Source organism: Pteropus medius, unplaced genomic scaffold, assembly GCF_902729225.1.
Source record: "Pteropus medius unplaced genomic scaffold, Ma_sr-lr_union100, whole genome shotgun sequence".
Lineage (NCBI taxonomy): Eukaryota > Metazoa > Chordata > Mammalia > Chiroptera > Pteropodidae > Pteropus > Pteropus medius.
Window position 1 is genome coordinate 327,450 of NW_024341893.1, and position 16,488 is coordinate 343,937.

At 50.9% G+C, this 16,488-nt stretch overlaps 1 protein-coding gene across 1 annotated transcript in view; it reads right to left on the reverse strand.

Annotated features, from left to right (window-relative positions):
- SPTBN4 (spectrin beta, non-erythrocytic 4) overlaps positions 1–16,488 on the reverse strand; it is a 65,534-nt gene that overhangs the window by 4,328 nt on the left and 44,718 nt on the right. Inside the window, exons 19-31 of the mRNA XM_039855161.1 lie at positions 13,009–13,233; positions 11,983–12,072; positions 9,615–9,893; positions 9,394–9,524; positions 8,299–8,503; positions 7,015–7,395; positions 5,581–5,825; positions 3,380–3,448; positions 3,116–3,254; positions 2,937–3,021; positions 2,368–2,564; positions 1,178–1,797; positions 302–371 (exon numbers count right to left, since the gene is read on the reverse strand). Of these exons, the coding sequence (XP_039711095.1) occupies positions 302–371; positions 1,178–1,797; positions 2,368–2,564; positions 2,937–3,021; positions 3,116–3,254; positions 3,380–3,448; positions 5,581–5,825; positions 7,015–7,395; positions 8,299–8,503; positions 9,394–9,524; positions 9,615–9,893; positions 11,983–12,072; positions 13,009–13,233 (2,736 nt within the window). The remainder of the gene's footprint in view (positions 1–301; positions 372–1,177; positions 1,798–2,367; positions 2,565–2,936; positions 3,022–3,115; positions 3,255–3,379; positions 3,449–5,580; positions 5,826–7,014; positions 7,396–8,298; positions 8,504–9,393; positions 9,525–9,614; positions 9,894–11,982; positions 12,073–13,008; positions 13,234–16,488) is intronic.

The following is a 16,488-nucleotide window of genomic DNA, read 5'->3' on the forward strand; positions in this document are numbered from 1 at the left end:
GTGGGGTGCAGGCAGGAGGGTATCCCAGCTGTCTGTAGGAGGAATCTGGGGCTTCCTTCTGTGTGTGATTGTAAGGAAATTTGAGACTGGAGAAAGTCCAGGGTAGATACAGGAAGAGTGTGTGTGGAGGGGGAAGGAGTCTCTGAGGTCTGTGGCCTAATCTAAGGGAGAAATTTTAATATTATGGGGAGCATCTGGGGACCCTTTCCATTCCGTGAGTCTCTCTGCAGGGTTCAGATGCGGGGACCCAGGGCTAGGAGCTAGTGTCCCCATTCCCCACCCATTCAGAGGCTCAACTTACCCCAACAGGGAGCCCTGGGCCTGCCTCTTTCTCCTGTAGCTGCTCCACAATGTCAGCCAGGGTGGCCTTCCTGGGGGTAGGGGGGCAGAAAGACCCAATGGAAGTGGGGTGCCTTCTCCCAGGGACCAGCCTGGCTGGCTGGAGCAGCCTCTACTTCTTGGCCCCAGGTGCCAGACCCCTGTCTGCTTATGCAGCTGCCTCTCAGATGTTGGCCTTAGACACACCACAGGTGCTCAGGCCATGGCTGCTGAATGAATGGAGGACGGAACCTCTTTCCCCTTTGAGTTTTAAGCAGCATAAAGAGCAAAATGCAAACTGGTGCCTTCTAGCCTTTGAAGGTACTGTTGCCTTTTCCTACCCACCTCTGAGCTCCCAAGTCCCCTGGATTTCCCCCATCCCAGCCCCGATCATTCTAGGTCATCACTGTCTGGTGACAAATCTGTTCCCCCTACTGGAATGTGAGCCCCATGAAAGCAAGGCTAGGGCTGGCTGGGTCGCTGCGCTCCCCGGCACATACCACACAGGGTAGGCACTCAGCATATGTTCGTAAAATATGAAATTAGATCAGGAAGTCGTTGTCACTGAAACATCTGACCCAAGACCATTTTCTGGTGACACAACTGATTGGATTGATCTGCATAACACACTCTGGCTAACTCTGTCCTTTCTTTCAACGGTTCGAACTGCCGCTGTGGAACAATGGGCATGTCGCCTACCCTCTTTCAGCCTTAGTTTGCATCTCTGCAAAATGGGTACCACGACTCTCTTCCTCTCGCTAGGCAGTTCTGAGCCTGGAAACCCTCTCCACTGGGCCTGCGCGGCTCCAGGAGCTCTCCGGTCCCCCTTCCCTCACTCCCTGGACACGCGGGGCCTCACCCCCTGGCCAGCTCTCCTCTGGCGGGTGTCTCCTGTTCGCTGGACTCCTGCCGCTCCAACCGTCGCTCGCGCCGCTCGCGCCGCCGCTCCATCTGCTCATAGCGGCCCAGGGTAAGGCTGTGCGCCGCCTCGTGCTCCACAGATTCCTGCCGCTCTGGCCGCCGCCTACGCGCAGCCTCCTCGTATTGATCCGCCGATTCCTGCCGCTCCGGCCGCCGCCTCCTGGGCAGCTCCTCGGCGCGATCAGCTGACTCTTGCCGCTCCGGCCGTGGCCGGACCTGTTCCGCCGCCGCGGGGACCCCGGGGGTCTCCACCACGTCCACTCGTCCCGCTGGCGGGGCCGTGGGCTCCACCCTCCCCGGGACCTCCGGCAGCCGGTCGATGCGCGGCTGCAGGCGCTCGGGCTTGAGCTCCTGGCGCACGTACCCAACCCGGGTCCGCACCTCGGCAGACAGAGTGTCCGAGGCCCGGCGGGCCAGGGGCTCCAAGCCCCTCTCGTAACCCGCTGGCCGCAGCAGAGGCGCCGCCTTAGCCGCCAGTTCCGTGGGGTCCCCAAAGAACTTTCGCCCCAACAGAGGGGTGGGCGGCTGCTTGCTCTGTTCTGCCTTGAGTTTCTCGATCTGGGGAAGGAGAGGCATGGAGGGCGGTGTGGGGGGAGGGTGGCCTGGGAAGGCGGCTCTGGGTTGTCGGCCTCGCCACCCAGTTTATTAGTGTTTTGGTCGTGACAAAGCAAGGTTGTCCAGGCCTGTGCCCATGCTTTGCTCTCTGCAAGGAATCTAATTCCTATTTTCTCCCTCAAACATCAAGTGTTAAGGATTAGCTATATCATCATTTTCTCCAGCTGCCTTTCTGCCCCCCCCCCCCGCCCCACGCCAGCCTCCTTCCTGAATGTCCCCCCACCCAGGACCTTAAGCCTCTGACTACAAGGGTCTCTTCTCCTCCAGACCAGGCCAAGTGCGTCCAGGCTCCCACAGCCCCCTGTGCTTCCCCATCTCAGCCCTGGGCTGTCACTGTCTGGTGCTAGGTCAGTCCCTGCCGCCACCCACCCCCTCCAGGGCTCGGAACCCCGTGAGGGTCTGTCTCTGCCTCACTCAACACAGCGTTAAATACCAAGTCTCAGCATGTCTATCTCTATAGAGGGATGGGGCAGGGCTCCAGGTGGGGGGCTGGGGCAGGATCTGGGTGCTGACCGTGGTCAGGCGCCGCAGAGAGCTGAACCTTTCTTCCCAGGCTGCGGCTGCTTTGCGGAAGGCCTCGTGTCTCCGGATAAGCTGCTCCACCTCATCCACGCTGCTGCCCAGCTCCCGGCTCTGCAGAAGTGGCTCTTGGGCTGTCAGCCAGGCATCAGCCACCACCGCCTCCTGGGCAAATTGGTGCACCTCCAGCACTGAGGGGAGACACATGGGGTAATTGTGTTGGGGTACCCGGGGGCCCTTCATGGGGCAGAGGCTGTCTTCTCTGGCCTTCCACACCCCTCTGGCTTCCTCGATGCTCAGCACTGACCACTCTGAGCTCTGCAGGAATCAGAGAGGCTGGAGCTACTTCTGAGGGCACCAACTTCTCCCCTAGGTACCTGCCACCAGGGCTTCAATGGCAAGGCAGACCCCTTGTCCACCCTGCCAGGCCTTCATGTTTGCTACTGGGGACCCGTGAGTGAGTGGTGTGCAAAGCATGCCTGTGTCACCCCTCTGGGCCTTTTCAAACCCACCGGAGCATGTCCCTGTGCCCTCGAGCCATGTGTGTCTGGGCCCCCACTCACTCTGTTGCAGCCACTCCCAATGGCGGTCCCACTTGTCCGACACCTCCTCCTTCCTGGTTCCCAGCTTGTCCAGTTGTACCTGGATCTGGGAGTGGTGGGTAGGTGGGAGAGGCATCAAGGGCGGCTCCCACCCCAATGGGCACGAATGGCAGAGAGGGGCCCCCTGCGCCCCTCCCCACCTCGTCAGCCATAGCACTTTTGTTGAGCAGCAGAGAGCGCCCCAGCTCCTGGCAGGCCGTCAGCTCAGGCACCCGTGCCTCCAGCTCCGTCTTCAGGCCCTGGTGGTAGTTCATGAGCACCTCCACTGACGACACGTCCCTACAGCGGGCAGCGGGCAGCAGGCAGGGATCTGAGCCACAGGTGGCTTCCCTCAGCCCGCCCCATAGTCACAGAGGAGCCCAGATCTCTGAGGCCGAAGTTCCACACAATCTCCAGACACCCACCTTTTATGCCCAAATTCTGAGGGTCCAAGGTTCTCCACTGATTCAACGATTCCACCTTTCTCCAGGGTGCTACAATGTCACATTTTTGTGATTCTAAACTAGGATTGCAAGATCCAAATTTTTCCAATTTCCTAAAGCTATGCTTCTGAATGTTCCACTAGCCAATGATTCTAACCTTTTAAGTGTGCTGGTCAGTACAGCAGCCACTAGACGTAGGTGGTGACTGAGCAGTGGAAACGTGGCTAGTCTGAACTGAGATGTGTTGAAGTGTAAAGTACACACCATATTGTGAAGATTTAGTATAAAAAAGAATAAAATATCTCAATAATTTTAATATTAACTACATGTTGAAGTGATAATATTTTGAATATACTGGGTTAAATAAAATGAATTAGTAAAATTAATTTTCACTTGCTTCTCTTTACATTTTTAATGTGGTTACAAGAAAATCTTGTTATATATGTGGTTCACATTTGTGGCTTGCATCGTAGAAACTACTGGACAGCGCCGTACCCCGCTGTCCTATGTCCAAAACAAATTCCAAATTTCCAAAGGTTCCATGGGTCAGCAAGTATAGCTTTAAAAGGCTTAAAATGGCCAAACTTATTTCTGAAAGTTTCACATTGTAATGATACCTAAGACTTAGACTCTCTAGAACGATCCGATTCCCCCCTGAAATTCTCCATGTCTGTCAATTTGCCCATCATTCATCCTCGGCTCCTTTTTCCCTCAGTCCTTGAAGCTAATCCATCAGTCAAGACTGGACATTTATGACTTTAAAGCATAGCCTGTGAAATGACATGACACCTGGGATTTGTTTCAAAATAACTCAGCAAGGGGTAGAAGGGGGACATGGGGGAGTTTATAGATGAAACAAGATTGGCCAAATATTGATAGTTGTTCAAGCCAAGTGTTCACTATGAATATGCGGGTTCACTATACTGTTATGGCTACTTCCGTGTATACTTGAAATTTTTTATAATGAAAAGATTTTGTAAATTCCTAAAAGCAATCCCTTCTCCCCATCTCTACAGCCACCACACTGACCCAAGCCAGAATCAGCAGCAGCAGCCTCCTGACTGGTCTACCTGCTTCCATCTTTGTTCTCCATATCCTACTTTTCGCAAGGCATCTGGAGTGATCTTTCTCAAATGTACATCATATCACATCACTCCCCCGTTCTAGACTCTCCCATGGCTCCCTTCTCACTCTGAAAAAGGGCAAACTCCTCACCATACCCTTCTGCCCCTTAAACGTCATTTCCCGCCTCTCTCCACTCTCTCCTCACTCCCTCCATGCAGTCACAGATTGTCTGGCTCTTCCTCCAACATGCCTAAGCACAACCAGCCTCAGGGCCTTTGTACCTGCTGACCACTCCACCTGGAGAACCCTTCTTCCCAAACTTTACCATCACTTTATTCGGGTCTCAAACATCATATCTTCAGAGAGGCCTTGCCAGCTAGCACCTCGTCCCCTTACTTTGCTTTATTTTTCTTCAGAGCCCTTATTACCATCTGAAATACTATTAGGTGTGTGTTTACGTATCTGTTGCCTGTCTCCACCCTCAGAATGTAAGTTGCATCGGGGCAGGGGCTTGGCTTTGCTCACCATCTATCGCACAGTAGGCATTCGATAAATATTTGCTGAGTAAAGTAATGTAGACTGAAGGCCTCACAGTCATATAAACAATGCTACGTGAGTGCCTGTTTAGTCCCTAAAACCTCCCACGTGATCCTCTTTTTCTCATCTGCAGCTGGATACAGAGGGTCCAGCAAACAACACCCAGGGCCAAGAAAGGCACCTGGTTCCCTATCACTGTGGGACAGGCTCCTACCAGACTCAGTGAACCATTATGTGGGCAATAAATCAGTGCCCACCAGGTTAAGCCACACACATATGGTCCCGTACCTCCCTGTCCCTATTCTGGCTGTAACCCATCCCATGCCATGACACCCCCACATAGAGGATAGTAGTGGGCGATTGGGAAGGACAGAGGCAGGAGGACGCCCCATGCTCTGAGTCCCCAATGCCAGGCCTGACAAGGGGTCTTAGTACACATGATGCATTTAGAATAGTGCCTGGCACACAGAAGTGACACACAGATATTGGCTATTGTGATTTCTTATGGGAAGGGGGCTACTGATGGGCTGGCAGTGGCTGCCCAGAGGCAGGTAGGAAGCCTGAGGTGTGAGGAGGGGCACCTGGGCTTGTCAGCTGCCCCAATCTGCCCGGCGATGCCATCCATCCAGGAGAGCAGGTCCCGGGCCTGGCTGTGGAATCGCAGGGCGTCGGCCGTGGAGCTGACGTGCAGGCGGGCGTCCTCGCAGGCTGCCAGCAGCTCCTTCCAGCCCTGCATCACCTCCTGCTCCCGGCTGGCGATGGCCTCGGCATGCTCGCCCGCATACACCGTCCGCAGCTGGGCTGCCCCCTCCTGCAGCTGCCGTACCTGAGGGGCACGCCAGGTGGAGCACCAGCCTTCCATGGGGCCAGGCTCCGCCCTCTCTTTCCCCCATCTGCTGGCTGGGAGCAGAGCCTAACAACTTAAGGAGCCCGCACCCTGCTGATCCCACACCTGGGTTTCCCTGTCCGCTGCCTGATTTTTCTTCGACTTACCTGCATTCTTTTCGACCTACGCCCAGGTTTCTTTCAGTCCACTACCTGATTTCTTTTGGTCTAAGAGCCCTATGTCTATAGGACCTGTCACCTCATTTTTTCAGGCCCAACTCTATCTTGTTTCAGACCGATCTGATTTCTTTCAGGAAACATCCTTCCACCCTGATGTTTATGAGACATACTGTCTAGTTTTTGTTTCCACTCAATTTTTTTGAGACCCACTATGTACTGCCCAATTTCCTGCAGAATGGCTATTCAATTATTATCAGATCTCCTGTCTAATTTCTTTTGGTTCTGCTATGTGAGTTCTATTGGACCCACAGCTCACTCTGATTTCTTCTGAAGTGACCACCACTTTCTATCAGATTCACCACTTAATCATTATCAATCTCCTCGCCTGATTTCTAACAGTCATTTGTATGACTTACATAAAAATAATCGTTCAATTTCTACCTTCCATTAGATCTGCAACCCGATTTCCTTCAGTTCTGTTGCTTGAGTTCTGTCAGGCCCACAGCTTCATTTCCATCTGATTTCTCAGATCCACCTCCCAGTTGCCGTCAAACCCATTGCCTGATTTCTATTAGCTTCAATGCCATTTCCAATAAATCCACCCCCAGCAAATTTCTTTCAGGAAAATCATATGATTTCTATCAGAGACTGGATATCTAATATCTATCTGCCTCACAGGCACATTTCTCTTAACCCTTTCCCAATTTCTTTTTGACCGTGCATCTGGATTTGGGTAAGATTCACTTCAAAGTTCCTAGGAGAACCCCTGCCCAAGGCGCTTTGAAATATTGTGTGATTTCTGCCACTGTCTGATTTCCATATACTACGAAATCAGTTCATTTTCCACCTGCCCTGTCATCTAATTTCTCCATTCCACGGCGTTTTCTATCTCTCCGACCATCTAGTTTCAACGTGCTCTATAGCTTGATTTTTGCCTGCCCTGTTGCCCACTTCCCTTGGTCACACTGTCCAGACCCTCCCACCGCCCCTCCTGGCCACCGGCACCCCACCTGGGACACGAGGAGCTGCAGGTCATGCTCAAAGGCGCGCAGAGTCCGCTGCATGGAGCTGGCACTGGGTCTCGGTTCAGGCGGGGCGGTCAGGCGGGGCAGGCGCCTCCGCTTCTCCTCGATCTGTCCCTGAAGCTCTCGGGCATCGCTGAAGAACTTATGCAGATCCCGCGAGGCAGCCAGAAGCTGGGCCCGTGTGCCCATAAGCTCCAGCAGCTCAGCCCAGGCCTCGTTCAGCCCGTCCTTCCATTCGGCCATGGTGGCCGCTGCTGTATGGCCGCACTCGATCAGCTCATCGACCATCTGGTTCACGGCCGCCAGCCGCTCCCGCCCTGCCGTGCCAGTCTCACTGGCAAACTCCGAGAATTTCTCCTGCAGCACCTGCCGCCAGGAGATGGGGGGGCACGGTATGAACACAGGTGCTGTATACACCACGCTCTCTCCAACCCACCATCTCGTGGCCGGTGAGAATAACAACAACCATAATTTAAAACATTTAACACTTATTGAGCACTTACTCTATAGCAATAATAGTATCAACAATAATAATATAAAATGCTAATAATAATAACACTGTGTTGGGTGCTGTGTGTGCCAAGCACTGTCCTAAGTGCAATACGGTACCGTGGCCCCCAACCTTGCCCTCTGTTTTGCTCTCCATGGTTTATGTAACCCATGATCAACTGTGGTCCAAAAATATGAAATGGAAAATTCCAGAAATAAACACTTCCCAAGTTTTAAATTGTACGCCATTCTGAGTAGTGTGATGAAAACTCGCTCTACCTCACTCTGTCCTGCCTGGGACGTGAATCTTCCCTTTGTCCAGCGTCTCCACGCTGTGTGTTCCTGGCTTGTTAGTCACTTAGTAGCCATCGAGTTTATCAGATTGATTGTCGTGATATCGCAGTGCTTGTGTTCATGTAATTCTTATTTTACTTAATAACGGCCTCAAAGTGCAAGAGTACGATTGTTGACAGTTTGGATATGCCACAGAGAAGCTGTAAAACTCTTCCTTAAGTGAAAAGGAACATATATATAGAAAAAAACATAGTATATATAGGGTTCAGTACTATTAGAGGCTTCAGGCATCCACTGAGGGTCTTGGAATGTATACTCTGTGGATAGGTGTAACTACTGTATATTAAATTCATTTGGCTCACAACAGAGCGACAAAGTGGGTGCTATTATTATCTCTATGTTACAGATGGGTAAACTGAGGCCCAAAGAACCTCAATAGCATACACAGTAGCCACTGGTATTATTGTCATTGCTGACGATGCTCACCGTGACGTGCTCAAAGTCTTGGCCGAGCTCAGGTGAGCCAGCCACCACCTCCTTCTCTGCGATCCAGTGCTCCAGCTCGTCCACCTGGCGGCTGAGCTGATACAGCCAGTACTGCTGCTCTAGGCCCACTCTGCGCTCCTCGCCCAGCTCCTTGAGTGCCACATACAGGCGGTCCACCTGAGACTGTCGCCGGCTGATCTGCTCACTGATGGGGGACAGGGAGAAGCAGAGAGGGAGCCCCTGAGACTTGCAGGACAGAGCTGTGATCCCCTGACACCCTCTCTGAGGGCATGACTGTGTCTCCTCTGAACCTTCAGACAAGGTAGTATCCCTTAGACTCCGCACAGGACTGTTTTCTGCAAGCCTTGGATTCAGTCAACCCAGGAGTCGTACCTCAGCACTCAGGCTTCCCTAAACTAGATAAGCTCAACGCCCCTTTCCCTAAAGCCAGTCAATCTGCAGCTCCACACCGCTCCCCTCCAGCAACCTAGGTGGGACTCTGGTCTCCCTACCTGGGTCTGGGGCTAATCCACCTCACCTCCAGTTCCGGTCTCCAGGTTTGGGCAGACAGAGATCTTGCCCTGTGCTGCCTCTCAGCTCTCTCCTGGTCCAGACCTCCCACATGCAGCCCCTACTTCTGACCTCAGGAAGGCCACTGGCCCGCCATCCGGAAAGTCCCAGGCCATGCCCAATCACAGAGCTCCCAGACACTGCTCAGACACTGGGTGGGACCCTCCCCTGTCCTGAGCTATTAGGTGGGACCCTCCCCTGTCCTGAGCTATTACTTATCACCTCAGTCCTAGACAACGCCCCCAACCCCTACGCTCAAATCCCAGTGCTCCTGGCCGCATCCTCTCAACCACCCCTGGGCAGTGTCCTTTCCATTCCAGCCCCAACCACTCGCCAAAATCCGAGGGCTCCAGTATGCGGCAGTGAGGGCCCCTCCTACCCCAATGGCCAATTTTGGCCCTGTCCCAGTTCCTAACAGCGGAGCTTCAGATCTTTTTAGACATTCCTTAAGAACTGGCTCTGCCCCCGCCTGGCCCCGACGCCCCGCCCCACCCCACTCCCACCCCGCGCCATGCGCCCGCCCACCTGTCCGGGTGCCCCATCTCCAGCAGCGCCCGGCACTGGCGTGACAGCTGCGCGATGCTTTCCTCGTAGTTCTCCACGCCCTGTTCCAGCTGCAGGTGCTTCTTGAGCAACTGCAGGGTGCTCTGTTCGTCCTGGGGACACATGGCGCCTGCGATGAGGCGGCAGCGGCCGGCCCCCGGCTCCAGCACCCCCAGGTCCCCGCACCCCCAGCCCGGGCGCACCTTGCCCTTGTCCTCACTCATCATGAGCAGCTCCTGCTCGCCCAGCCACGCTTCCACCTCGGCCATGTCAAAGTAGTACTGCTCCACCTGGAAGGCGGCGTCCAGCACCTGCTGCCGCCGCTCGGCCGCCTCACGCAGTCCGGCCCAGGAGCTCTGCAGCTGCTCCTGGCCTCGGCGCACGGCCTCCGCCTCCGGGCTGCGCAGCGCCGCCAGCGCGCCCGCGCGCTCCAGCACCTCCTCCAGGCGCGGCCCGTGAGCCTGGATCTCCCGCCGCAGGCCCTGGGGGAGGGAGATGGGGGGTATAGCGGAGAGGGGCGTGCAGAGGTCCTGCAAGACCGCGTGCGCCTCCTCTTCTGGCGCGTCCCAGGAGAGTGGCAAACACCCGCACATCCGACAGCCTGTGCCAGGTCCCACAGAAAGGATCTGCCGTTACTCACTCGCTCACTCACTCATATCCCGTGTGGCAGGTGGGAAAACAGGCAGAGAGACGCGAAGTACAAAGTACATCGTCCCATAACAAGCACCTAGTAAAGGGGTGACAGGATTTGAGCAGAGGAAGCTGGCTCCAGAGATTGTGACGGGAACCAAGCCGCCTGTGACACAAGATCCCCGCTATTGGTTAACGCAGGCTTGAGAATCAGGCTGTTTAGGGGCAGCTGGGGTATACACGTAGTGACGTGTACAAATCTTAGGGGTACCACTCCGCACATATTACACATGTGTCTCCTGTGTACTCAGATCAGGATATGGAACGGTTCCATCACCCTAGAAGGTTCCCTCAATCAGCTCTGTAGCTGCCGAATACCTTATTTAACCCCTCCTGTGCCTTAGTTTCTTCAACTGGCAAACAGCAGCATAACAATAGCCAACACTTACTGCCTTCCTGGTTCTTTGCTAAGTAAGAGCTTTGCAAAATGTAGCCACTCATCTAGTCCTCACTCCATGCCCAGGAGCCAGACATCATTATCATTTTCATTTTATAGATGAGGAAACTGAGGCACAGAGTTGAGGAACTTGCCGAAGTCATATGGTTAGTGGTGGCTGCGCTGATATCTACTCTGTGGGTTGTTGTACCATGGTGCACTTAGAATTGTGCCTGGCACACAGTAGGTGCTCAGTCAATATCAACAGCTATCAATCATTTAACAGCCCCTGTGGATCCGGCACTCTCGCACACGACTGAGCCCCGCCCCCCTCGAATTTGAAGCATTAAGTGTACCTGTTTGTCTCCAACACCGTCCATGGCCAAGAGTGTTTTCATCAAGATGGAAAAACAAAATCTAAGAAAAACTCCAGCCTCTTAAAGAGCTCTGTCTAGTACAGCACGATCACGAACCTTTCAAAACAATTTGTATACACACATCTCCACCATCCTTCGGTGCCCCATTCTCCCAACTATTTTGGTAAAAGGGGGTAATGACAATACCTACCTCACAGGGTAATTGTGGGGGATCGATGGGGCAGCATAAACCCTGGGACAGGACTCGGCACATAGTGAGTCTTTAATCAGTGTGTTGTTGTTATTGTCACTCCTATGGGTTCTAACTTTGTACTTTGATAAAAGTTTCTTTGACCAAAGAGTTTCTCTGCTAAGTGTTCGGAGAACCACTGCTCTAGACCAACTCTCTACTTATTCAGGTGTGGAAACTGAGGCCCAGAGAGCTGAACAGAGATTTCGTGATTTTAGGGGCTCGCGAGCTCCCCACGGTGCTCAGCTTAGCAGTAAGCATTCTCACTGATCTCTGTCCTCTCTCCCCGTGGGTGTTCTGAGTTTTCGTTTCTTGTTTTTCCTTTTCATGGCCCAAGAGCCATTCCTCTTACTTCTAGTCGTGGGACTCTGATTTTTTTGGGGGGAACTTACTTTGCTCCATCTCAGCCCAGGTATTAAGTTAGGGTTGACTCCAACTGCCCTTCCAAGGGTGGGCCCTTAGCCCGGACCAGGCAAATCAGAGCAGTCTGAATCCCTGGACACCATGATTCGCTCACGTGTGGACATGTGACTCAAGCTGAGCCAGTAAAAGTTAATCCTGGAACTACTGCTGATTAGTGAGACTGGGCATCTTTTTTGAGAGAGAAATGCTCTTCAATTTTGCTGGTGAGATGTAAACTTGAATCTGTTGGAGGTCTTTTACCACCAGGAGAGGAGAGTTGGTCTGAGAACAAAGCTAACACAGAAAAAAACAAAGGAGCTGAAGCTGAGCGATTCAAATCACAGAAGCACCTGGACACACCTCTACCTGTTGTCCATAGTCTTTTCAATGACAAGAGCCAACAAATTCCTCTTTTTGTCTTTAACCACCCTGAGATGTTTTCTATCACTTGAATGCAAACGCATCCTAACCCCATCCCTCGCCCAAGCTCTGCTCACCTGGTTCTTTTTGATGTACTGCTGGACAGCCTGTAAACCGTTGCCTCGCTCTGTCTGCATGGCCAGTGGCAGCCGCTCCTGGACCCATGCCTGGGGAGGATACAGTGAGTTCAAGGGGAGAATGCACCCCAGGAGCCCTGAATCCCAACTAAGCTGTAAGCCACCTGCACAGCATCCAAGGCCCTTCCTCACCTAAGAGCCCGCTCACATTTTCTGCCTCCTCTCTGAACGTGCTCCAGCTTGCTCTCTGCACTTAAGCCAGGCTCACGCTTACCTCTGGGCTTTGCACAGGCAGGTCTTGCTTCCTGGAATTCCCTTCCCACTCCATCAGCAGGCTCATGTGTACTCTTTCTTCTTGTCTCAGCTCAGACACTCCCTCCTCTAAGATATCCTCACTAACTTCAGACCTTGGCCAGTTGCCTCCTCTGGGTTCCCAGGGCCCCCTTAACTCCCCCATTACAATCCTAACCACCCTGAGTTGTCACTGTCTAGGAATAAGTCTGTTTTCCCCTTTGGACTCTGAGCTCTGCAGGGCAGGAATGGATGAGGTCTGTCTTGGTCACCCCTGTGACTCCAGCATCATCTAAGCACTGGGCTGGGGCCAGGATGATAAATGAAGAAGCAAATTAGTGAGTGAATGAATGAGCAAATCCGGAAGTGAATGGCTGAATGAGGAAATGAATGGATGAGCGACAAATAAATAAACGAGTAATAAGTAAATCAATGAGTAGAGGAAGGAAAAAAGATAAATCAATGAATAAATAAATGACTTCACAAATAAATTAATGAGTGACTGAAAATGAGTAAATGAATGCGAGTGAATGAGTGAATGAATAACTGAATGAGTAAATGAATGAGTTAAGGATTGAACGACTGAGTCTCAATATCCCAGGTCTGCCAGCCACCTGCACCCTTGAACCCACCAAGGTACCACGGCCCCGCCCCCGCCCCCAGTCTCCACCCCCTCGGCCCGCTAGCCTGCCCCTGGCCTCGCGCCCCGCCCCAGATCCCCGCGTCAGGCCTCACCAGCTCGTCGTCGAGGTCGTGCGCCACCTGGTGCAGCTCCTTGGAAGCGAGCAGCAGGCGGCGGCGCTCCTGCAATGGCTCGAGCAGGCGCACCAGGCGCTCGCCCACCGCGTTCTGCCGCTCGCCCACCAGCTCCTTGCTCGCCGGCTCCAGCGGCAGCGCTGCCGTCTGCGCCTGCAACTCTCCCACCTCGCGGTACCACTCCTCCACTTGAGACTCCATCGACTGTGGGAACAGGGACAGGGTCAGCGGGACCCACCCTCCATCCCAATCCTGTTGTGGCTCTCCAGCACCTTGACGGTGACAGCAATTCTGTTGCCACGGCCCCACTATTCCGCTCTCCCTTTGCTTAATTCCCTCCATAAGAGCTGCCCTCCTCTCTGATCCTGCAGTCTGCTAAGCTAGTTCCGGCCTCAGGGCCTTTGCCTTTGCTGTTCCCTCTGCTAGGCAAGTGCTTCCTTGTCAATCAGATTTCAACGCAAATGTTACCTTCACAAAGAGGCATGCCTGACTCCCTGAACTAAAGTGGTTCATTAATTCATTCTCAGAAAAACTCTTCACAGTTGGTGGTATCCCTGTTTTACAGAGGAGGAAACTGAGGCCCAGAAAAAGGTAATTTATTCAAAGAGCCAATCTTTCCAGATATCAAAAATAAATACAAAGCTATAGTGATTTAAATAGTTGATGTGCCATCGGGATAGGCAGAGTACAAAAGCACAACCAAATACACAGGAGAATTCATATACAGATGTCATTTCAAATCTTCAAGGAAAAGATGGACTATTCAATGAATGGTCATGGGCCAACTGACTAACCAAGCTGGATCCCTTCCTGGCTCTTTATGCTGAAAACAGTTCCAGATGGATTAAAGACTTAAATGGAATAAGTAAATCCATAAGGTACTAGGAGAAAACCTGGGCAAATGCTTTTATAATCTTGGGATGGAGAAAATCTTCCCAAGCATAAAAACCATAAAGAGAAAGATTTACAAATTTGGCCACATAAAATACTTTTTCATCAACCAAAATTTCTAAATGTAGTTAAAGGCAAATGACAAACTAGAAAAATATTTAATATGCATTAGAGCAAGGAGTTAGTTTCTTTAACCATCGAAAAATTGCCCAAAATTGCTTCGTTTCCATAGCACTTACCACCACCAGACAACTGTCTTTGCTTGTGGGTTTTTTATTGGTCCAATGCTTCTAGAATGGGAGCTTCAAAGAAAGACTGCCCAAAAGAGAAATGGGCATCAGTTTTGAACAGGCAGCATACAGGAGAAAAATAAGCACATGAGTCTCACTCATCAGCAGGAAAATATAAATTAAAATAAGGTGTCCTTTTCTAGTCATCAGATTGGCAAAAATGTAAAAGATTGATAATATCTAGTGTTTGCGAAGCTTCAGGGAGATGGGCACACTCAGCCACAGTCGGCAGTGGTGTAAATGAGGAGAGCCTTTTTGGAAGGCAATTTGGCAGGTCCTATCAAAATGCAAAATGTGTCAAAATGCTTTGACTCGGCACTTGCGTTACTGTTTCTAGGAATATAGCTAAAAAGTACTGGCACATATGGACAAAGATGTTTGTCTAAAGATGTTCATTGTAGCAGAGATGTTTTGTCCAAGGATCTCATCGTAGCAGAATTTATAATGAGAAAAAAGTGGAAACAACTTCGATGCCAGTTAGGAATGAAATGGTTAAACAAATCGACAACGCTATGCGATAACAGCTAAAATTCACTGTTAAGAGGAAAAAGCGACTTAAAACATACATATGAATATATATTTGCAGTGAATTGCACATGCGTAAAACTTCCCTGAAATAAAAAATTAAGAGCAGATGGTACCTATTGGGGGGATGGGAACTTAGTGAATGAGGACAAAGATGAAGGAGAGACTTCTCACATTCGATTTTGATATAGGTTTTGATGTCCAAACCATAAAATTTATGTATTCAAAAATTTAAATTAAACACGGAAAACGAATAAAATAAAAACATAGGCACATTTGTAAATGCATTGAAGGAGGTCTAGAAGGGTGCAAACCAAATAATGATTGAGGTTCATTTTGGAGTGTGAGACTGGGAGGCACACTGAAGGGAGGCTTTGTTTTACTGAAGACTTTTTGGTTAGTAAGATCTTTTACCAAAAGAACATATTTACTTATTGCTTGTGTGATTCTAACCAGATGGGAGAAGTTTGAAAAGAATACAAAATAGCAATAATGAAATTAAGTGGTAACAGATTACTCAAAAAACTGCAACCCAGAACTCAAAACTAAGAACCGAGTCAAGACTTTTGTTCCAAGGTTTGTAGTGCAGAGATGTTGCTTTTGCCTGCCCAACATACATCCCTTCTTCACAGCATTTCAAAGCCCCCTCTAAGGTCCTGAGCTTCTTGAGGGACTACTGAAAACCTACAAGACCAAGGGTAGCCACATGACCCAAGCGTGGCCAATCAGAACACTGGAATCACTCTGGTCACAGGGATTGGATCAAGGATGGCCATGTGACCTAAGCTGGGCCAATGAAAACGATTCCAGCTTCCTGAGGGGCTGATGAAACCTAGCCACCAAGAATGGCCATGTGACTCAGGCCTGGCCTATGAGCACACTGAATCATTGTGGCCATAGGATTGGGTTCAAGGATTGGCATGTGACCTATAATCAACCAATGAAAACTCTTCCCACTTTTGCTGGAAAAGAATGTGCACTCAGAAGGGGTGCTCTCTTTCCCACAGGGTTCCTAAGCTGACAGAATGTGGGCCTGGTCTGTTGGGGCCATCTTGCCACCACAAAGGAACAGAATCCCCAACAATGAGGCCCAACGGAGAGGAAAGCAGGGCGCAAGAATGGAGACAGAGAGATTCCTGAGGACATAATTTGCATGAGTGACCCAGCCATGGTGGAAGCTGCATACCCCCTAGATCTTTCAGCTACGTCAGCCAGCAAAGTCTTCTTTTGGCCTAAGTCAATTTGGGTTAAAATCTTACGAACTGCATCTTAAAGAGTCTCAGCTGATACAGTTCACACTCTGTAAGAGTCAAAAAAAAAAATGGGTAAAAATGAAACTTTATAACAAGTCACCCCAAACCTTTTTCACTAAGAAAATAAAAATGCATTAAAATTCAGGAAACTTAAATATAGACTGAAATGATAAGGTTATAAGTTCCAATTCCCCATTAGATGAAAACTCCTCCACAACCTCCAGCAAGTGGCCACATGACCTGAGATGGAATAATTCTAGACACCGACACTTTCCAACTTCTACAAAGATGCCATGTATTTTGAACACTCATTTAACGTGTATCCTTTCCTACAAATGTAGGCAAAGGACACAGAAGTACAATGGTCATTAAACACGAAAAGCTGTTCAGCCTCTATCGATGCTCAGGAAAATGCAAATTAAAATAACTACAAGACAGTGTCTTTCACCTCTCAAATTAGCAGAGATTAAAACCTTGACAGTATCTAATGATGGTGACTG